This window comes from Sturnus vulgaris, chromosome 1 (genome assembly GCF_052056855.1).
Source record: "Sturnus vulgaris isolate bStuVul1 chromosome 1, bStuVul1.hap1, whole genome shotgun sequence".
NCBI classification, from domain to species: Eukaryota; Metazoa; Chordata; class Aves; order Passeriformes; family Sturnidae; genus Sturnus; species Sturnus vulgaris.
The window spans coordinates 114,582,739-114,605,561 of NC_142243.1; the positions used below are offsets into that span (position 1 = coordinate 114,582,739).

Genomic DNA, 22,823 nt, shown 5'->3' on the forward strand with positions numbered 1-22,823 from the left:
TCAAAAATCACAGCCCTTAAACTTCTGAACAGGATGAACAGCTACTGCTGATGTAATGAAAAGTAGTTGTCAGTTTAGAGGAGGAGTGCCTAAATAGTCACAACTGCCAAACATCAAATAATAAATGTTATTCTTGCTGGTAAGAATTCCAGTTTCTTCAGAAAGGGCAACAGACCAGTTTGACAGTATTTTGATTACTGTATGGAAGTGCAATATATGGCAACAGTGTTACTTGAGTTTCACAGTTACAATGGGATTTTGTACATGCATAGAATTCAGTATGTATGTGCACTGCAAATAAGGGCAGGATAAGTTACACATGTCACTTGATGGCACTGGGTGTTACTCTTGCTTCAGTCAAAATAGTTTTTCTTCTGTTTTCCACCAACATTCCCAGAAGGGGAGGAGATCTTCTCCCTCTTAACATCATAATAAAACTCCTGAATTCAGGTGAGCCAAGACTACACAGAAGTGTGTTCCCCATTGTTTTACATTATTTGTTTCCACCAGGGGAACAAAAACAGACAAAAAACCCAACACACACACACACACACACCATCCCCTGGAAAAAAAAAAGAAAAGCTTTTTTTTGTCAAAAAATATATTCACTGAGGAAGCAGAAATCCTCATTCTAGACAAGTTCTGCTTAACAGCATTTTTTCAAAGGAAGTTTCATGATGCACTTTACTGTCTGTGAGATTGTCAGCTCCTGTCAGGCAGTGATTTGACAGTGACTTGTAAGTAGAATCTATTTTTAGTTGGTACCACAGCCCCAAAGCATGTAATAGCAATGCATGAGGAGTCCTTCCCAGTATGGGTGATGCCATTTAAATTAGGGAATGGGTTTAAAGGAAGCGAGAAAAGGTGTTAAGTTAATAGGGACTACTAAGATGATTAGGAGCTGGTTGGAGAGTGTCATATATTGATCTCGAGATGTGATTTGTGCTTTGGCATTGGTTGTTCTCTGCAATTTGCCGTTTATTTGTGGTATTTTGCTCCTCTATCCCTTTTTCTACTAATATCACTGAGTATTCTAAAAAAGCCACAGCTTCTACTTGGAAAAACAAAGGAAAATTGGAAAATTTCTGTTTAGGGTATCCTGTTGAACAGAAGCCAGGTCAACTATTCTCATTTGCATCAAACCATTGGAATTATTACAAGTTGTTTTACTGTTTGTACTCACATACACACTGCATTCATCTGGATTGCCAAAAAAAGCCAGAAGCTGTAGCTATCATAATGCAATTGTCAGCTAAAAATATCTGCAAGGAGGAACTCCTACTAAGGTTGCAGAATGGTCACCTCAGCAACAATCTGGTAACTATATTTATGTTATTAAATGTCTCACTTCGTATAAAATCAGCACATTTAGAAAAACATGTAGATGTGGTGTAGCATGAAAGATGGTTGGCCCAAACCCACTCTTGTTATTTGGTGTCACCTTATCTCCAAGAAAGATTTTTGTGCTAAACTCTAAATTAGCATTAAAAAACCAAGATACATAGGGAAGCCAGGGACATGAAACCTTAGAGTTCTGGTTTTTTTTTTTTTTTTTGGAAGCATGTTGTAAATAACAAGTATCTGTATCAGAAAAAAAACCCAAACACATTTAATGCGCAGGTGTAAATGCTAACAGCATGTATCCTCCCACATCTCTTTCCACTTTTGTTCTTGGTACAGTCTTCTGCTGATATGTTGTGTAAGACAGTTTTCCCTGTGTTTATTTTCTGGGTCCCTAATTGCTCCCTTTATTTCTAGGCTTTTGCATGGCTTTTTTCAGAATAATACACTGCCTGGCTGCTCACGGGCTTAATTTGTCATCTTCCTGTTTTCTGTCCTTTGTTATCTACAGGTCAGTTTGCAAAGTTGAGTGCAATATTCTTCTCTCTCCTCTCAAGTAAGTATTATTATAATTTGGAAGAAAGTTGGGAATTAATCCTCATAATTATACATTTCAGTTGCAATGCATCTTGTGGCACCTGAATGTGTGTGACAATGCTGTTTCTTTCTCCTTTTAACCTGTGTTGGGATGCCTTGGAATCTCTCTGAATCAGTTCTAATTTATGGATCTGTAGTCCTGATCCCAAGGATTCCTGTTAAGCCACCACCCTTTTTATATTTTTCCTTTGTTGACCATCAGAGTGACAATGTGGGCTTTTGATCCCTGAGGATGATGATAAATACATTAACCAGTAGAGAGGAACCTTATCCAGAAGATAAGGAATCAGATTACATTTCAGGAGGCCTGAGTTTAATTCCTTTCAATGCTGTAGTCTTCCTAGGATAACTGAAATAAATGATTTCTGATGAGATCAGAACATCTACTCTATTGTGTGAAACAAGACTTATGCAAACATTAAAGAAAGCAGTCCACCAGCTGCTTAACCACAGAGGTGTCCTCAGATTTGTTGTGGAAGTTTAAAATGCCCCAATCCAAGTGGAAGGTACTCAGCTACTGGATAGAAGCTGGCAGTTCAGAAATATGGCAGGATCTATCAATTCCCTGCTGTCCCATATTCAGGTCATGTTCCTTACACGTGCCAACCTCACAGTTGCAGCACTGAGATTATTGCCAGGTTCAGCAATTGTGTTTCTCCTCAGGAAGACAGACAGCATCTATTTTTATGGAGTAGCCTGTTACTCTGAGCATTTTCCCAGAGAAATGGGAGATGATACATTTCTTCTTGCCCCTTCTGAAGCCGTGGACTTTGCATTTCTGACTTTCTAGGATAGTGCAGTGCCCTGCTGTGAAGAGGGCAGTGAGACAGTGCTGTCCATCCTGCTGAGACCCTGAGCCATGGGCTAACAGGGATGGAAAGGGAGAAGAAATCAGAATAGGGATCTCATTCTGGTCTGCAGACTGACCCTCTTCCCCAAAGCCAGAACTGAAAGCAAGCAGAGGTCAACAATCAAATGGACACTGGAGCTTGGGAGCAGGGTCATGTTCAGATGAGCAAAACCAGTGAACCAGCCTGTGCCAACTCTAACAGGAACTCGTATTGTTAGATTATGTGTGTCATGTTTATGCTAGACCTCCTTATTTATATGGCAGTTTTGATGGTAAAACTTGACCCTGATTCAAAGGGTTTGTGTCTTCTGATGACAGTAAAATTTGACTATTAAAATGTGTACCTTGTAAAAGCAGCTGCTAGTGGGTATTTCCAAAGCATGTCTCAGTGTCTCTCGCAGCTGAAGCAGAATAACTGGATGTGAAAAGCAAATAAACTGCAGTACCCAGAGTACTATAAACGCCAAATAACTGCTCATAAAAATTCTTCTGACATTGCTCCTCAGGTTACATTCATTTTCTCAGTAGCCTTGTTAAAAACATGAGCCATGTAGAGTTTCCTAAACATTGACAGCCAGAAAAATAAGTTTTCTTACTCTGTTTTGGTGCAGTTGTCAGCGTTAGATCAGGTCATATGAAAAGGAAAGTAGATCTTTCAACAGCATATGTGTGTGTATAACTATGTATATAGTGGAATATATATAACTGAATATAATTACAATTTGCAACAATAAGTCAAAAAAACGCTTTTTAATTAGAATTACAAAACTCAGGCAGTTCTATTTAAGGTTTCCTTTTTTGTTGGGAAGCAGTGTTAACATAGTGAACATAGTGGGGAAACATACTGTCCTAAAGGCCTTTCTTGAAAATATGTATCCTGTCTCAAATTAGCAGGTATTTGAGACTGAGATACCATCTCGTCTCCTGGATGATTTTTGAAACCTTGTCAAAAAGAAAGATTTTCATAGTGAAATTCTTTTTAGCTCCCAGGGGAGCCCTTTAGCCAGTACCAAAGACTGTAATATTCCCAGGAGCTGTAAAAGCCCAGCCCCACAGAAGTTAGCGTCCCAAACTGATGGACTTGGCACTTCACCTATATCCACAAGAACAAAATGTGATATGGTACATTATAATAAATACATCTTCACGTGGTAAGTGAATCATCTCAAGATTCACTCTTTTGTGAACATGGAAGTCTGTCATATCTTGTGTATTTTATTTGGTACTTACATTTCACAGCACTGGAAAAATAACTTCAAAATAGTTTATACCAGTCATAGTATCCAAAAATGCTTCTGCAGTTCTGGGTTCTTGCTTGAGGCTTAGAAGCTGTGTGAAGAGTTCTTTTTTTAAGCTCAATATCAGTCAATATTGATATCAATATCAGTAAATAATTACACAAATGCAGTTGATATGGCCCTAGATGGCCATAGGAAGTAGAAAGCCAAAAGACCTTCTTATCTCACACCAGTATTACATTTGTGCTTATTAAAATTAAAAAACAAGCTAACCAAAGATGGGAGAAATGAGATCAGTTTATTATAGCTCCTTATGAGTGATATTGCTGCTGATGGCCAGCCACAGAGTTTTGTTCATTTTCTCATTCGTCTGAAGTTGATGTTATTTGATTGATGATTTTTGCAATCTGTTTGCATTTGCATCTTTAAAAGTGCTATGTATCAATTTCCAGAATTGATTTTAAATAGCATCTAGTATCACAAATTCCCAAGAGAGCAAGTGATTCTAGTAATATATAAAACATAATTTAATTATGTTTTCAATTTACTTTTTATGTTAAATATACTTGATTTATTTTAGTAATGAAACAGAGCGAATTTGAGCTTGTTTTCAAGCTCAGAGCAGGTACTAGGCAGATCTTGACACCCGGTGAATCTGCAACTTTGATGTTATTTTACCTTTACCCCTTGATAGCATTTGTTTTTTTGCCAAGGGTAGCCAATGGGAGCAGAAAGCCTGCATGTCAGAAACTGGTTGAGAAGTTGTCATTTTCAGTTAGTTGCTGTTGACTTGTGCAGTGGACATGTCTTCACAAGACCTACAATTTCCCAGATTTTTCTAAAGCTGTGCTTTTTTAGTGCTGGCACACATTTGAATTGGTCATGCCTATTTCATTTAGATGCGTTATTATAACAGGAGAGAAGAATAGAAAATAGAAATCAGACCTAAGGCACCCACTGAGAAGGGAGTACAGGGAGAAGGCTTTATTGCAGGTTTTGTTCTCAGATTTTAACTGTGATTTTCCCTATCGTGACAAAAACATAGTAATTTCAGTTAAAGATTTAGTTTCATTCCCACTCCAAACCCTTTCACTCTCTCAAAACCTTATAACATGAACTGTTGTGGAATCTGAGGCTTTGGATGTCTGTGGGAGACATTTTCCATTGCAAAAGTGACTAAATGGTTTGTATTGAAACGGTGGATTTTTTTTTTCAAAGGCAAAAATCCCAAATCCTCTCAAATTTTTGATATGAATGCATGATTAAAAAATACTATGTATTCAGCTTGACTGTTTTTCCAAGACAAGAATTCGTGTTGAGTAACGCTTTCATATTTTTCTTATCTCTTGCCATTTTTTTCAAACCTCTGTTTTCATGTTTCCCAGCAGAGATTAGGAATATCATCAGATGTCAGGTGGTAAAACCCATGGGTCAAGGGAGAGTGTGGTCAGTCTAGTCCAGTCTTTTTAGGTTTTTTTTTAGTACAAATACATGAAAGCCAGCATTATCTGGACCATTCCATTTGAAAGTAACAGGAGGATAACAGCACAGTAATTTTCAAAAATGTCTGCTATGTTCACTCAGCTGTGTTTTGGTTTTCTTTACTTTTTGGTTTATTTTTCTCCCTAAGTCCTCCTCTTCTTAGCGTGTAGGCGTAAAAAACACTGTAAAAAACTGTGACCAAGTTAACAGGGAAGAAGGAGCTTAAATTTGTGAATTCATTTCTAAAATTACACAAGTGACAGCGATGTTTTTTGGAAAATCAGTGAATGACAAGTAACAGAAAATCGTGTGGATTAAGTAACAGAAGAGGTCAAGAAGCACTTTTATGTAATGACAAATCATACGAGTCTTAACTTGAAATTCATTTTGGTATTTCCAAAACCTTGCAATTAATTTAAAGTTCTGAGGTTTATTAGTACTCGTTACTCCTTGTAATCTCTATCCCCAATGCTGGCTGTGGAACAGAGAGAAGCCTGGAGAGAATTTAGAATAACCCTTCCCACAGTCCACCAAAGAGAAGTAATTTATCCAGAAAATATGAAGCAAACCCAAATACTTAACATTACTGTCAATGCATCTTAATGCATCCCATATTTCACAAGCCACTCTTATTTTTACTCTCGTGGTTTATAATGGTACCATCACGAAACATGAGATATTCCAAAATTTTTATATATTAGGAAAAGTTTTGTCACCAAAAGGGTTGCCAAGCATTGGAACAGGCCACCGAAGGAAGTGGTTGAGTCACCATCCCTGGAGATGTTTGAAAGGCATGTGGATGTGGCACTTGGGGACATGGTTTAGTGGTGAGACTTGGCAGTGCTGGGTTAATGCTGGATTGAAAGATCTTTTCCAGCTTAAATTATTCTATTATTTACATAACCCTGAAGCTGATTCAGTAAACATCAATCTCAGGCAGCTGAAAACGGACCTCTTCCACACCTTAGATTTGTATTTTTTTGTCTGAATTGTGAAGAGCAAAACATTCCTTTGCTAAGATTACCAAATTAGTTTGCAGACTTAAGAAGTACAGGTGCATGTCTGATATTTAAAAGATATGATTTAAGATGTGCCTCAGAAATTTTTAATGAAACTCTCATTAGACTTGCAGTGCAAGTTTCCTTTGCATTTATCAACAAAATGTTAATGCTTGTCTTTTGTAACCATCTGACACAAGGAGACACTAAATTAAGATCATTGTATCATTTGGCATGCTTAGGTATTAAGGGGTGGGGTGGAAGTGTTTATGCTTGAATAATTAATATAATCAAATGGTCTCGGGAAGGAGAAGCAGCAAACTAGACTATCTGACCTTTCTTCATTCATTAGATTTAATTTAACTATTTTTGCCAGAGTAATTTGCATTTCATGTCCCATCTTTTTAGACCAGCTTTATGCCTGAAATGAGTAGAAAAGAATTCATGTGTGAGGAGTGGTATATTATACTGTGATTATTATATCTCATGCAATGCAGATTGGTTTTCTCTCTGAGGTAGTTCAAAAGAAAAAGAAAGGAGTTCCTTAACTTAGGAAGGGTGAAATGTGTAAAGTGTCTTTACAATAAATGTGCCAAAAGCAGAAGTTTGCAGCATTACCTGACTGTTGATCCTGACAGAGTTCTGAGAAGGAGCAGCAGTAACCTATCAAGCATTTTTCATTACCAGCTAAAACTTTGATGCCTCTTTTATAAGAATTATCATGCTCACTGATGCTTCAGGATACAGAGGAGCACCTGCAGAAACTGGTGCACCAGTGGACTAGGCTGTTCATGAACTGTAGCATCCAGAATCATCCTTTCAAGTACCTGCAGGCTTACTTAGGCACAGAAAAACATGCAAGACATTTACATGTGAGGGGAGGCTCATGATGGTATGTGACTGTAACTCAAGTGGCTGAACACTGCACAAGAGAGTTAAACTATGGTTTCACTTTCAATAGTCTATAGAGTGACCTGGAAGGGGAAAGTGGAAGGGAAAATGGGAACACTGCAAATTGTGTCAAGGCAGACTGAGTTACCCCAAGGTCCCACAACAGAGCAGGCAACAGTCTTCTTGCCCATGGCAAGGAAAGTTTCCAACTTCCCACATGCCCTGTAAGTTTCTGTTTACAGCTCAGAAACCTATGGCTCACCCAGGTAGAATGGCTTTCCTCCTTTTTTAACTCCTTGAGGGATAACCACAGGAATTGGCCAGCTCCCTTTTTCTCTCAATAAAACAGCAGTGGCAGGCTTTACTTGCTCTGCCTGCATGGGTGCAGCACATGAAACCAGCACTCTTTAAAAACCTTCCATAAACATTTCTCAACAGGGAAGCTGCAGTCAGACAGACAATGAAAGCTACGTAAGAACTGATGATGAGGAGAGCTGCTTTCGGACAGACGATGAAGAAAACTCAGCTGCGAACTTCACAGAAGAGTGGAACCAAGAGGTGCAGCGTCTCTTGACAAAAAAATCACATAACTAAGTTCTGAGGACTGTAGCACAGTACTTTTGTTCTAAGAGTTGTAGTTTGTAGATGTGTGTTTTTTGACAACAAGACTTTTGTTTAAAGCTAACTTATATTAGCGACATCTTCTGTAACATGGCTCATTACCGGCGAAGCAGACAGACTGACGCGCGTGCCGCTGTCACACACGGCGGCGCTGTTAATAACTCACGTGAACCCTTTGCACATGATATTGAACTTGTTCAGTTTACAATGACAATACTGTTTATAGTTAGAAATTTGATTTCTGAATACTTTGAGATTTTAGTAGATTGGTTTACTATACACTGTACATTTTTTTTCCACGGGAGAAATAAAAAGCGACAATTATGCATTTAACACTGAATGATTATACTCCTGAGTGTATATATCTAGTAGCCCAAAAAACAAAGTACCAGATTATATTTGCAATTTGTTTGCAAGTCTTTAAATTAAGGCTTATACAAAATGTACTAAAATAATAATATAATTAATAATAATAATAAACTTCTCTAATTTAGGGCTAATGTGTAACTTAGGAATGTTTCTTTCAAAATAATCTAGCAAATCAGCCATAGAAGTTAGTGTAAATATTTTTTTTCCAAATAGATATCATATACAAAAGGTGACATTCAAATGATATAGAATCTAGTTTTTAAATCAGCACAGATCTTCTTAAAACTGTGAACTATGTTTTGAAATACTCGTTGCTAAAGCTGTTTATAAACCACAGGTGCCATAAGATCCCTGAACTGACTGATGTTACGTATAATCCTCCATGGTATTGTTTCATTGATGTTTTAGCTTTAGTAAGCATGTGTTCAACAAACCAGCTCTTTCCATCTCTCTGCCCCTCCTCTTCCTCCCCACTCTCTTCTATAATGTTATTTTCGAGGCCTTCAGCTTTAAATGTACAGGCTTAAAGTGCGCTTGCAACTGTTTTCTTTTGATTTCCGAATGTGTACTGCCTTAGCCAGCCACCAGATGTTCTGCATGCCCTCTTGGAAATGTGTGGTGAGACTCTTTCAGAGCTGGATGGAGAAACAGCGATCAGTGAAAAGCACAAGAAGAGCAGTGGATTTTTTGGAAAGGACAGGCATACAGTTACAGAATTGGAGTTTCGTCCGGTTTAGTATTTTTCCAGTATCAAGGCATTTCAGGAGAAAGGGGACTGACCTGGCCATTAAGCAAGGTTAGGCAGTGAGGCTGCTGGCTAAAAAGCATTTGCTCTGCTGTGACTACAAACCTACAGATATTCCTGAGCAGGGACTGACACAAACTAGCATCAAGGTGCTCCCCAGAGCACCCTGCTCCAAAACAAAAGTAACACCTCTGTGGCATATGGCACTGCCATGCAGAGGAGCCAGAGCCAGGCCAGGGACAGCTGGAGCAGCAGCCAGGCAGGGACACCAGGAGCTGTTCCATGCTGGCTGCCCAGCCCTCCTGAGCTGTGCAGTGTTAGCTCAGGGCCAACTCTCTGCCAAGGTAACTTTACTGCCCTAATACAATATTGGGCTTCCAGTACCTGGCTGACCTGGAGTGACACTGTCTAACAGCCCTGAAAACAGTGGTGTTTCATACAGATATTTCACACCAGCACAGTTTGCCTACAGCAAGTGATGAGATACCCATCTAAAGCAGGTTAGCGTGGCTTGTCTGTCCTTGCTTTCATGGTGACGTGGATGTGTGCTGCTGTATTAACGTGAGATTGCTATGTAGCTCGACCCAGTAAGTCCACTTGTTTGCATGCATTCTCCAGGCTCGTGGCTGTTTCCCTGGGCACTATGTGTTAGGGAATGAGTATCTGTATGAAAGAGCTGCTGCCATGTTTCACTTTCATGTCATTTTATTGTGTATGCAGATCTCTGTATATCCTTGTGTACCTGGGCTTGTTCTCAGACATCCAAATGCATACTAAGGGATCCAGATATCTTCATGTAAGCTTTTTGTTTTTGCAATCACTGGTCTTTGCTCCTGGGGTATGTGCAGTCCTGGCAAGGCAAGCACCATATCCTCCACTGTCCCCTCCTCCAACCTCCTCTCAGGAATGAGTTAGCCTCCACTAGTGCCTAGCACTCCATGTTTTAAGCTACTCCAGTGAACCTGTAGACATTGCTGTCAGCTCAGGATTCCAGGCAAGCATTTCCTGAACAGGGAGAAAACAAGCTAGAACACAGCTACATGCAATGGCTGATTAATTCAACCCATGTCATGTTTAACTGTACCCAAAGTAATAGATCCCTCTCATCACCTTAATGTCTGTGTGCTCGTTATCACCACGCTTAAAATAGATGCACTAGACTAAATCCATTGCAAGAGCTTCTGAACTAGGAGTAAGAACTGAAGTTGACTAATCAAGCACCTTTCTTTTAGGCTGGTGTCAACAAGATGATCCCTTAGAGCTGGAGTTCTGGGTCCCTTATGCCCTGGCTCTCTGAGATGAAGCACCTCTTACTTAGCTCTGCAAATGTCTATTTTAAGCATTTTTCCAACTGTTAAGCTGGCTGCATTTTCACCCAGCTGGTCTTTGTCTGTTTGTTGAATATTATTTTGGCTGTGGTTTGCGGACATTAAAACAAACGCAGTTACAGAAGAGGTCCCTGGTATGGCCCTTTTCTTAACTACCAATGGCCCCACCACAGCCATCAAAACTCCGGGTGGTTTTACTGTCACTGGAGGAAAACCAGTGGTTTGGAATCAGGAGACAGGGATGTGAAGATGTATAGGGTCCTTGAATGTCCAAAGCGATGGTGGAGAATGGGTTGTCTGTAAGTAGTAATGTTAACTAAACTGCATAAAAAGGTGTGTGGCCTTTGTTGTGATATAATATGTATTTTCTTATATGCATGAGCCAAATTGTTGCATCATGATTTATCATAAGTGTGTCCGCCTTTACTTTCAATCATCATCTTCTCCCATCCTTATTGGTTCTTGGCAATTACTGTAGATAGACCTTGTAAATATTGCAACCTCGGGTTGCTGTAATCACATTGGTTCAATTCAGCAGACGGAGCTGTGAACAACGAGCACTCCACAGTGTCCTGAAAAATAAAGGGCATTTTTACCTTTGAACCAAAAAAAAAATAAGAAAAAAAAAGTATGAAGAGTTACATCTTGAGGCTACTAACTGCAACGCATTTTTAAAACTACTGTACTTGACACCACTTGAGACAGATACAGAGACACTAAAGATGTCACAATATTCATTGGTATTGTAACAGAACTGCTATTGTATGGGGTTTTTGTATTGCTGTTAAGTATTGTTTTGTGTGTGTGTGTTGGAACCTACTGGGGACATGTTATATTTTGAAGTGATTAAACTATTTAATTGTGTGTCTATATTTTGGAATGGAATTATTTCTTCATTAAAAAGATTTTTAAAAGGAATTCATGGAGCATCATGTTTGTGGCTTATTTTGGTTTTGCATGTCCTGTTCCATGGAGCCCAAACAGCATTTTTTTAAAGTAGAGAAGGAAAGTGTGTACCTGTGGAGCAGCAAGTAGTATTTGTCTCCTCCACCACTTCACGATAGAACTCCTCGTACCAGCTTCCACAGTGCTTTGAACTTGGTACCAAGCAGCACCTGCTTTCAGCAGCCCAGGCAGTTTCTTCTTTCTTCCTTTCTTAATTCTCTGTATCTAGCAGTTTCACAATCTGAAAATGAAGTTCCCCATCTGTAAAATACCTGCCCCTGTATCCACTTAATGACAATGTCCATAAGCAGAAGATATCAGGGCCTGACAAGGTGCGTGGTACAAACTTAGAAGGTGGTATGTGGTTCTCAGGAGCCTAAACTATCTGCAATAGTGTCATTTTTTCTTAACCACAGTGTTTCTCTGGCATTAGAAGGAACAAAATGTTGGAACAGGCGCATTTGGATGGCTTTACCATACACAGTCAGTCACATGTTCTTCTGTTGCAGATGAACAAAAAGTCTGCTTTTCCAATTACACTTTTAACATGTCTTTCCTTATAGTTGATGGTAATTGCAACTGGTTGCTAACCAGCATGGAGCTGCAAAGCAAGAGCTCGCACTTAAAGCAGCAAGTTTGTGTTCTGATGCAGTGCTTGGGGCTACCTCATCAGGACGTGGCAACATCTGGAGTGCCCAGTGGTGCAGCTGGGTGTGGTGGCAGCCCTTCCCAGCAGATGGACTGCAGCTGCTGTTCCAGAGTGTGTCCCTGACATCCAAAATATCCCCAGCTGTGCACACAGCATTGTTAGCTGGCCAGTGAGTTACACCAGGGAGGGGTCTGTTGGATGGAAAGCAGTAGCAGCACACCAAAAATACTCTCTATCTGCTCAGCAGATACCCCACTGTGCTGGGAGGCAGATGAAGCCCAGTCTGCTGCCTCCTTCAGCACTGACTGCTCTGGTAACCTGTAAATCATCAGGGTTTATTTGCCCTAATTCCCCTGTCTACAGGTTGACATTCTTCAATAAGGATGATCATTTTACACTGTAAATTGTTTGCCAGATCTGCTGAACTTCGCCTCCACAATCCCAGTCCAAATTCATATCCACAAGATTGTAATGTATGATGACATATAAGCTCATGAGGATAACTCTGTTTTGTCCATGCATAATCCCAAATTGCTGTGTTGCTTCCTAACCCACAATCAAGTCTATGGCCCCTGGGGAGCAAAGGAGCCAGTGAGAGCTAATTTATAGGCAAGGGGTGTTTTTCTCTTTGCCTCTTGGTTACTCTAACTGCTTTTTGCAAGGAAAATTGACTCATACAGGCGGAAATAAATTTGTTTCATTTGCAAAAGGAAATAAAATAGTAAAAATAAAATAAAATAAAATAAAATAAAATGTAGGCTTTAGATCTACGTTTGGCTTTAGATCTACAGGTTGGCTCCTTGGCTGCATCAGCATTGAGCTAGGGGACTAAAAGCATCTGGAATTTTCTGAAAGCACCTGAGAGTTTCATTCAGCAGCACACAATTCTATGGCTGCACTTCCAAAACTTGCTTAGGCCTGTTGCTCAGCAGTTGTATATTGTGCTGCAAGCAACTCTTAGGTTTGGGTGAAACTTTTAAGAGACTATTGCAGGGATATGAAGCTGAGTTTATCAGAGAAATACAATATGTTGAGTAGGAAGAGCAATCTCTATTGTTCCACAAAGAAAAAATGTATTGAAGAATTTCATATGCCTCAGGATCATCCTGTCTAATACCCCCGATAATCCCCAGATTAAGGATTCCCATTTGATTTCTCCTGAATTACTGCCACCAGTTGAGTTGCCTGTGGATTAGGACAGCTATGCCAAGCTGCCAGCACTCCACCACCAGGCCTTTGGCTGCAAAAGGCAGAGCAGCAGAATTAGGCTACACTTCTCCCAGCCTTCCCATTCCCCAGGAAACAGGTCCCAAACTGGAGTAAGTTTTTCTGAGGGCCCAAAACCCTGGAGCTTTTTAAAAAGCTGCTTTGGACTAGCAACCTCCTAGATCAAGGCTGAGGGATGTGCACAGGGTAGGAGGAGAATTGTGCAACCACATCATACAAAGATGGTTAATGCATAACTTAAGATGGTTAATGGAGATAATAAAGACCAAAGAGACAGGTGATGTGAAAGAGTAGTTGCTTTTGTGTGTTTTGGTAGGCAGTGAAGGAGGCCATGGTTTTGTCATTGGTATGTGATGCTGCAGAATGCAGTTTGCTATTTAATGCAAGATAATTTACTACTAGCAAATTAATTTCCTCATGGCTTGCATTTTTTACACAACACTCAGCAGTGGCCAGATGGCAGATGTGTCAGGCCTGCTGCTTGTTATGCTAATTGTCAGCCATAAAGGCTGCCCAGTTAACATTTCTCCCCTGCCTGCTGCAGCCGAGCATTGCTGCTGGACTCCAACATTGTCTGCAGCCATCAAGCACATTCAGAGAAGAGGCACCTCGTGTTTTGACTGATTTTCTTGTTACTGCTCTGTTCAGTCTTGGTCCCTCTTGGTACATTCCTGTCAAAAAAAAAAAAAAAAAAAAAAAAGGGTCAGACTGGTTTCCAGTGTGGGGACCTGCATTTCTCAGCTTTTGGTCTTTGCAGCGCCCAGATCTCTTGCAAGCCTTCCCTAACCCCAGGCAGGGGTTCAGAGCATCCATCCCTGCTCCTCCTCCCTCCACCACGTGCACCTCAATGCAATTTCAGGACAGGCTGCACCAACACTTCTCTTCATGTGTTTTGGTGGTGCTGTTCAGCACCTCCTCATGGAGCAAGGGCTGCTGCTCACCTGGGAAAGAGGTTTCTCACTGTTGCCTTCACGTCTCACTTCCCATGGGAGCTGCTATGGAGCCCAGACTAAGTTTTTTCCTGGACAGGATCCCTTGTTCAGGACAGAAAGTTCCTTTTTAACATCTCAAATTCTTTCCTGGTTTCACCAAACAACCAAATGTGTTTGTATTCCCGTGATCCATAGCTACCTCCCCTCCTGCACCCCTCAGTGATGTCTAGTCCAATTACACTCCTTTTTTGTTGTTGTCGTTGTTGGGTTTGTTTGTTTATTTTGCTTTATTGTTTATTCAGGCTTCTGGCAGTAGCCTTAAACCTCCTGTTTTGCACCTACACTGCTGCTATGAGTAGAGTCAGGTGCTTAACAGGTCTTTGCACTTCTTTAACATCTGCCATCATGTGAAAAAAGCAAGAGATTACAGGCTCTGTAAGAAGTGCTTTCATCCTCATATTCATTATGTAGGTGTAATTAAACTTAGAAATCCCCCCCAAGAGACCTCAGCTCTGACAAGCAACCCTATTGTCCTCTCCACAAAGTAGAAAAGTTGTATTTTAGTCCTTTCACATGGCACTGTGTGCTGTCTGGAATGTTTTCCATTTGCTACCTACAATAACTGCACCCTGGCTCTCAGCTCATTTTCCCTCACAGCCCCCGGCCCCCAGCAGATGGGGGGGCTCAAATATTGTTTGTTTCAGCTGAAAGGCTGATGCTGAAGTTAGTGCAGATGGTAATTAATACTTGAGGGAGTGCTGTTTCCAGGGAATCCTCTCATCACTCCCTCTGAGTCACACGCTTAGTGGAGGACACTTCACCAGAAACATGTTTTCTGCTACTTTTGGATCTAAGCTCCCACAAATTAATTAATTGAGCTCATGTATAAATGCAAGAAGGATGAATGCAGAACACTTTTGTAAGGTCATACTCATGAAAAATCTGTGCAGACAGACACCTGTTCACCAATTAAAAACTGGGTTTATAGAGGTTATACAAAGTCTGCACAGCTCTAGTATTGATTGTTTGTCTGGCAAAGTGATAATCAACAGAAAAATTAACTGGATTTGACTGCAAGTTGGAATTGCAGAGGCTGATGGTGCCCGGAAGCAGAAAAATTAAACTGTTTTATGTTTAGCTGGGGATGCCTCACTTAACCCAACAGGAGCAAACCCGGAGGATAAAACCAAATGAAAACCCGATCGCTGTTTGAGTAGCTGTTCAGTGGCCAGTCACTGCTTTCCTTGGGAAGCAATTCATTATTCCCCTTACATTTTGCACTGCTGGGAGTGAAGCATCTCATGTGCTCAGCCAACACTGCCGAGTGGCAGGTGGTTTTCCTGCCACAAGGACACAGCGGGCTCAGTCCTGCCATGGCTGGGCCATTAAGTACAGCTGAGGTACAGCAGGCAGAAATTTGCCCTAATAGCTCTCTTGAGTTGATAGCAGGACTGCATCTGGTCAGCCCTTTACTAAAATGCGATAAATAACCATGGAGTGTTTTCCCTGGCAGCTGAAACCTTTTCCAAGATGGAAATGATGTTCGTGTCTTTAGCCACCCTAACAGATGAAACAGAAAAAATTGTGGCCTTGTCCAGAAAGTGTGAGCCAGCCTAATTCTGGGGTGAGGTTTCCCACCAAGCTGTGTCCTGATTCAGAAAGCAAGAACCCTTGTGTCAGATCCTTCCCCTTTCCTTTGCTATAGACCGTCTCTACTAATATCTATAATTTATTGTCTCACCTCTGAATATAGAACTTGGCCAACACATTGAAAATAAACTGGGAAAGGCAAGGCTTGAGTTGTTTTGAGTGTCTGCATCATGCCCTGTTGCCTAGGTAGCTACATCTAACATTCAGGGACTTGTTTCTAGGAATTATGAGCTAGAGAGATAAATAAGCTCTTTTAAGGATGCGGAAGAGAAGAGGACTCAGATTTGGTTTGCTGTATTTACTTTGTTGTGCTCATTTAGACATTCATGGTCTGATGATGATCTAGAAACAGAGATACCCTGTGGAAGTGTTTGCCTTGTTCCCCCAGGCAGCTCTGTGTGCCCAGCCCTGTGCAATCCCTGGCGCAGGGACACACATGCACACACCCCAAGGAGATTGCTCCTGTTCTGTGGAGAAAAGAGAGCATTCCAGATTGCTCAGGATGAGTCAGATGTTGTAGGAGGTTATGCAGGGCTGCTCTCATTTCCCTGTACAAGAGGATGAGCAGCCTGCAGCAGGTAAAGATGAGAGCTGCACTGCCTGTGTCCTCATGCCAGCACTGCTGGCCATTCCCTGCCAGACATGGCACCCATCCATATCCCAAGAGCTGCCTTTTCTTGCCCCAGAACTTGGTCACCAGTTCTGCTTTTGTGAGACCCCACTGGTGCAAGGGTTCTGATTTTACTGCACATTGTCCACCAAACCTTCTGGCCTTGGTTTTGTGCCTTCAGAGCGTGCAGATGCTGTGGTGCAGTCAGGGTCTCACCGTGCCAAACACAGGCAGGTGTCTCTCCTCCTCCTCCAGAGATGCTCCAGGAGAAACACATGAAGGAAGTATAAAAGGTGGAGGTGGTGGAGATGTTCACCTGCTAACATGAAATATCAGCAGATGTAATTGGTTGGCCTCAGGCTGATTTACCTCTAAGATGCCAATAGACAGTGGCTCTTTGGAGTGTCAGCAAGGTGTTCTTGCTCATCAAGCCTTGTCTGATTGAAGCAGCCCTAGTGCACCTCCCCTGATCCAGACAGGACTTTTCTCAAAGGGCACAGTAATAATGAAAATGTTAATTCTTTATGGCCCGTGAATGCATTTCATCACCCTTTAGCGATATCACAGATGTAACCCTAGGAAAACCTAATTTCAATATACTGTATATCTGTAGAGCTATTCAAGCTTGCTCCAGAATTTCTGGTCTGACTTCTGGCAAGTTCAGCCCAACCCAGCAGTTCCTCTCATCTAATTTCCCACAGAGACATGTGGACGTGTCTTTAGCTGCATAAACCTAATTATGCTCCCACAGCCCCAAAACTGACAACTAAATTACTGTTGCAGGATACTTGCAGAACAAAGCTTAACCAGAAGCGCCTCAGTGTGATTTGTTGGACCAGCAGTCTGAAAAGAGAGATTGTTATGCAAATCTAATTTGGAAGTCATTAGCAAGAGCGATGCCATAAAACAGAATCCTTTTATTTTTTAAAGGGATTCCACCTTATTATAACCACATTCGGTTTCTGGATACATTAACATAAATAAATTACAGGAATATGAAGGGTTTTTTTGTATGGTAGATGGAAGTCTCACTCATATATTGCAGTCCTAAAGGTGGTCATAAATTCTTTAAAATTCAGCCTTTATGGTAAGTGTGATTTTTTTTTCCTTGTAAAGCTGTCAAATTGTTGCTCAGGAAGAACTCATTTCCAGCAGAAAGTTAGAAGTGTTCATAAATTAAATCACACTGAAAATTAAAGGCACCCACCCAGGCTGGTCCCAGTCCATACTTTGATCCATTCAGTGCCTTTCCTCCTGTATTTTCTGCCTGACATAAACCTACAATCCATGAAGATCTGCTGCTACACAGGGGTAATACAACATAATCCTGAAAGAAATAATCTCCACATAGTTGAAACTTCCTTCATTTGTATGTTTGTCTTTCATGGTTACAAGAACCAATATACATTCCAACTACAGAAAAATAAGTCTTGGAAACCAGGACAAGGACCTATAGGAAGATAAAGTCTTCTTTACATGTTTGAGCTATCAACAGGCATTAAGGTTTCTGTCTGAGTTGCAAGTAACATTCTTAACGCTCTACTGCCATTATTTATACTTGTTTACATGTGGCATAGCAAGGCTTGGAAAAATAAATTAATACGAGCCCAGTGCTCATAGAAGGATATTGGTCTAATCCATTACCCAGGCACGTAAAACACAAAGATCTTATTTTTGGAAGGATGGAATCAAGGCCAATATGCTGGTCTGTTGGGTTCTAGAATATGGAGAATTTTTCATCTTTTTCTTACATTTCTGAAGAATCTAGGAAGTAACATCCAACAGATAGGAAACAGGAAAAGGAGTAGTTGATTCTTACAAACTACAAACCTATAGACACAAAAATCAGAGAGAGTAAATGCATAACCCATTCAAATTATTATAGAGAACGCAGAAAGACAGGAACATGCATGTTTGTTTTTTTTTTACAGTAATCACCAACACATCTGTCTTGTAAAAAAGTCCATTGCATTTCCACTAACAGCTGTATCCTGGCTTTTTCTTGTAGTAAACCAGAAATGAAGTAGCAAAGTTGTAAAACTAGAAGATTTTTTTTTAAAAATGCAGTGGAGTAAAATCAAAAGCCTAGGGTTTATTTATTGCAGATAAGGACTTTCCCATAGAAAATAATGGTAGGAATGAAAGAGTTGTGCCACATTTTTCACGACAAACACAAAAAAAAAAAAGACAAGCACAGATTTTTGGCGTGACACCACGCTTCAAGTTTTCAACAGCCCTTTTCACTGCGTGTAGGGACAATAATCCTGGTGTGATGTGAGCCAAGCCACTGGCATGCAGCACGGTTTTCAGGCAGCCTTTCCTTCCACACCGCAGCTCCAGCTACTGTACAGCTTGGTGTGAAATCTTGGTCCTGTGATTCGTTCTGCATCCCTCCAAGTCTTCAGCAGAAACAGGGCAGTGAGGAATGAGACCAGGAAAGAATAAAAATCACTTTGGAATTATTCTAAACTCTTCCCTGAGTCTTTTACGGGCAAATAGTTCATTAGGACATTAGGGATACTTAGCACCTTGTCCTTAAGCATAAAGTCACACCTAAAACCCCACTGTTGGCTTATATTTTCAATTTATGACCAAAAAGCATATTTTTTGCTGAAATTGCTGCATTTCCTCTTCTCCTTCAATCTCTAAACTCAGAAAGTTGTTTTTTTCTTTTCCAAGGCCTTTCCCTGCTCTATGATGTCCTTCTCCAGGCCCTGGTCAATCCACATGGCCGGGATTTTGTCCAGGCTTGTCTCTCTGGTGTGACACAGTTGAGGTGAGAGCCACCTCCTCATGCCCCAGAGACAGCAACCCTGGTCTTTCCAGCAGCCAGGAGGCCTGATGGGCTGGTCTCCATGTGCTGCCTTTGGCTTGAGCATAAATATCTGCCTGGAGAGCACCACCATGAGCACTCGAGGAGGATGCTCTCCACCCTGGCTCTAGGAAACTTTGTTCTGAGCTACAACTTTCCTCCCCACAGCAGAGTCTACTGCCTTCTCCAACACACAGTTTAGCTTAAGGTTGCAGTTCAGTGAGACTCACAAGTCATGGACTGTGACCTCCAAAAGAGAGAAGAGGAATTGCTTTTCCCAATTCCCTTTGGCTCTTACTGTGGTTCAGCAAAGGCCTTTACTTCCATGGCTTTGAATGTTTTCTTCCTCGAGAGTATCTTTGTTTTCTGCATGAGACATTTACCTCTTGTCTAACCTCAAAAATTCAGGTGTCTGGAAATTTGGAGAAATTACAGCTTCAGAGAAGCCTCAAGACTAAACAATTAAGTAGGAGAGGAGCTTCCAGGCAGCCTGTAAAGTCCTGGGGCACAGACTGTAAACTTGTCCGAGTTCTGTTCATTTGTTTATTTTCTCAAATACCTGCTTTAATGCAGAGGTAAATTAACATTTTATGGTGCCTTTGTGTACATTTGTAGCCCACAGCTCTTATTATCATTACCTGTGTCAGCCAAGGTTCCCAGCTAATCAGTGGCTGCAAAAGCAGGGGAGGACAGATCCGGCTTCACCACTGCTCTGAGGTCACAGGGGAAAACTGGGAAAGACAGTTTTTGCTTTTTCAAGTAATTTGAGCTTTTAAAATTCACCAGAAGGAATGATTACAAAGATCCACAGCACCTCTTTAAAACCTTGCTGTGAATGGTCATCATTATCATCTATTTGAATGACACACATACGAACTCTGTTCAATTCTGCACACACATTTTAGTACGAAAAAATAATGGACGGTGGTTATTGTTATTATTACCGTTGGTTTTGTTATTATTATTATTAGTGCTGCTGCTGTTGTTATTACTATTCTTTTTATTAACAATAATATTAATGTTGTTGCTATTTTATTTTATGGATTTGAAATCTATTCAGATGAAAACAAGTTGTAAGAGAAAATTTCTTTTTTGAAGAGCAACACACACACACACAGAGCGAAGGAGGTAGCATCAACTCATTTGAAAATGAGAGCTTTACGGTTACTATATATACTAAATATTTTAATAAACTGCATTTGAATGCATGCAATCAGTCCAAAACTTCACAGATGTTAGACTCAGGCAGGGTGCATGTACATACATGGCTGAGGAGACAACAGGGGGACACTCGTGTGCCTTCTGCATTTCAGATTTATTTCAGCTTTAAAGAGAAAACTCTAATTAACAAAAACAAGTTGCTGTCAAATATGTTCTTTTCTGGTGGTTTCTGTTTATAATTCCCACGGGAGAGAAATTAAGCTGAAACACAAATTGCGAAATAGAAAAATCAGAATACATTAATTCTACCAGCTCTGCCTACTCCCCTGGAGAGCTCCTGTGAGAAGTAGAGCAGGTGTCTCCTCTCTCTGCCCTTCCATCCATCCTTCCTCTGGCTTCCAATTGCTTGGAAGGTAAGGTGTGGGAGCTGTACATGTGCTGTACACCACGACCCACAGCAATGTTGTTGTAAAGGTTTTCCAGTTCCTGTGGGACTGTCCAGGTCAAGCAAATGCCTAACTGATCAGTGTTGTTCTGTGAACACATTGCTGCTGGAGGAGGGGATTTTGGGAGCCTGGGAAGTGCTGGGGGCTGTTGACAGGCATGAGGTAACATGCTGACAGCATTATTCCCAATTATTAATAGCTGTTCTAGCCCTGGTGAAGCTGTTGCAGGACACTTGCTAAACCTGCTTATTTTGTTTGTGCATCCACCAAGGCTTTCAGAGGTACTTTATCCACTGTTCTGGAATAACATACCAATTGGTGAGCAAGCGACTAGGACTGTAAGTTATGCATAAGTGAATGGTTTCACGTCTGCCACGGCTCCTCTGCACAGGAGCTAATGGGCTGCTGTCACGCTTTGCAAAGCTCAGCCAAAGAGCACTGAGATCTGCTCCCTGGCCAGCTATGCCATCTTCTTACTTACTCAGCAAAATCGCTTTTATATGTCTGCCCTGGTCACATTTCTCCTTGCTTAGCTCATAAAGAAACCCAAATAAATCTCCCTTGAATCCAAATTCACAGAAACTGGTTCAGTCAGCAATATCTGTGCTCTTCTCTGCTGGGAACATGCCTGAATTATCCACTTGCCTCCTGGCTCTGCCTGCATTCTCAGAAGCCAGAATAACCCCAAAAGCTAAACCCTCAACAGCATAATCCCATTGCACTTTTCACTTAATCCTTTACTACAGATATTCCTGATCCTTTGCCCCGTGCAATGCCTTTGCATGATGCTTGTTAGAAGAAATTGCTGTAAAACGCGTTGGTGAATTAAGAACTGTGACCCTCATACCTCCAGAAGGCAATAAAAAGGCTTATTATTAACAAACTTGATTGATAGGATGGGACAGCAGTGCTAAGGAAATTTCTCGTTCATTAGTTGATTAAGAGTTCTGGGAACCACAGATCACACTGTGCTCACTGGGGCTCAGCCAAAGAATGAGACCAAGATGGTGACATTTCTAGCACAAAAAATTGATTTCACTAGTACTTAGATCATACTTTGGACAGCTGTGAAAAGGATTAAAATTTTCTAGTAAAAGATGCAAATGCATGGGGTGTTCAGGGACACCAAGATTACTAAGTGTTATCACCATACCATGAAACCAGATTTGTGTCCCACTTTGCATCGCCCTTCCCCGGAGTTGTCATGATAATCTTTCATAACACAAAGCTAATTAAATCCTTCCTTACACTTTATCACACAGATTATGATATTCTTCACTCATCCATGGGGGCAAATGCCTCTGCCTTAGGGTACCTATGCCAGGATGCACCAAACCTATTGTAAGGTCTCTCCCTTTGCCCCCTCAGACCTGGAGTACTCAGTGAGTAAGGTGACCAGAAATTCCTTCAGGCCCTTCATCAAACTGAATTTAGACAAACAGCCACAAACCCTGGTGTCTCTGTCCTCTCGATGGCCTCCTGAGGCAGATTCCCAGTATATTTTTAGCTTGGGTGGTGTGGTTGCACTACACCTACTAATCCTTTTTTGCCACCTTAGATCCTATTTCCCCAAAATAAGGAGCAACAGGTGAAATTGTTGAAGCAAAAGGCAGCCATTTGATTTTGACTATTTGAAGGGTTAGTTATTTTCCTAGCCAGCCTATAATTTTAGCTATTCAAATCAGCAATTTCTGTATTTCTTGCAGAATTACAGCAGGAATGATTTAGCCACTTGTATGCTTTGAACAGTGATTATTACCATGCGAGAGCACCATGCTCCATGTTGCTGCTGCATGAGCTGCTGTTACAACTATTTTAAGGCTTTATTCCCTTGAGGTCTCATGAAGGAGCCTGGTTACCACCTGCACCCCATGATTACAAGTCCTAGGAGATGCCCTCAACCCAAATCTCTTGCTCTGTGTTCTCGAGCT

At 41.0% G+C, this 22,823-nt stretch overlaps 1 protein-coding gene across 12 annotated transcripts in view; it reads left to right on the forward strand.

The window, feature by feature from the left end:
• The window catches only part of DTNA (dystrobrevin alpha), a 221,195-nt gene extending 209,817 nt beyond the window's left edge, over positions 1–11,378 (forward strand). For all 12 annotated transcript variants that reach the window (XM_088174570.1, XM_088174556.1, XM_088174548.1 and 9 more), the window contains 2 exons: positions 1,853–1,897; positions 7,836–11,378. In XM_088174570.1, coding sequence (XP_088030696.1) covers positions 1,853–1,870 — 18 coding nt within the window. In that variant the 3' untranslated portion in view covers positions 1,871–1,897; positions 7,836–11,378. The remainder of the gene's footprint in view (positions 1–1,852; positions 1,898–7,835) is intronic.
• The last annotated feature ends 11,445 nt before the right edge of the window (positions 11,379–22,823 follow it).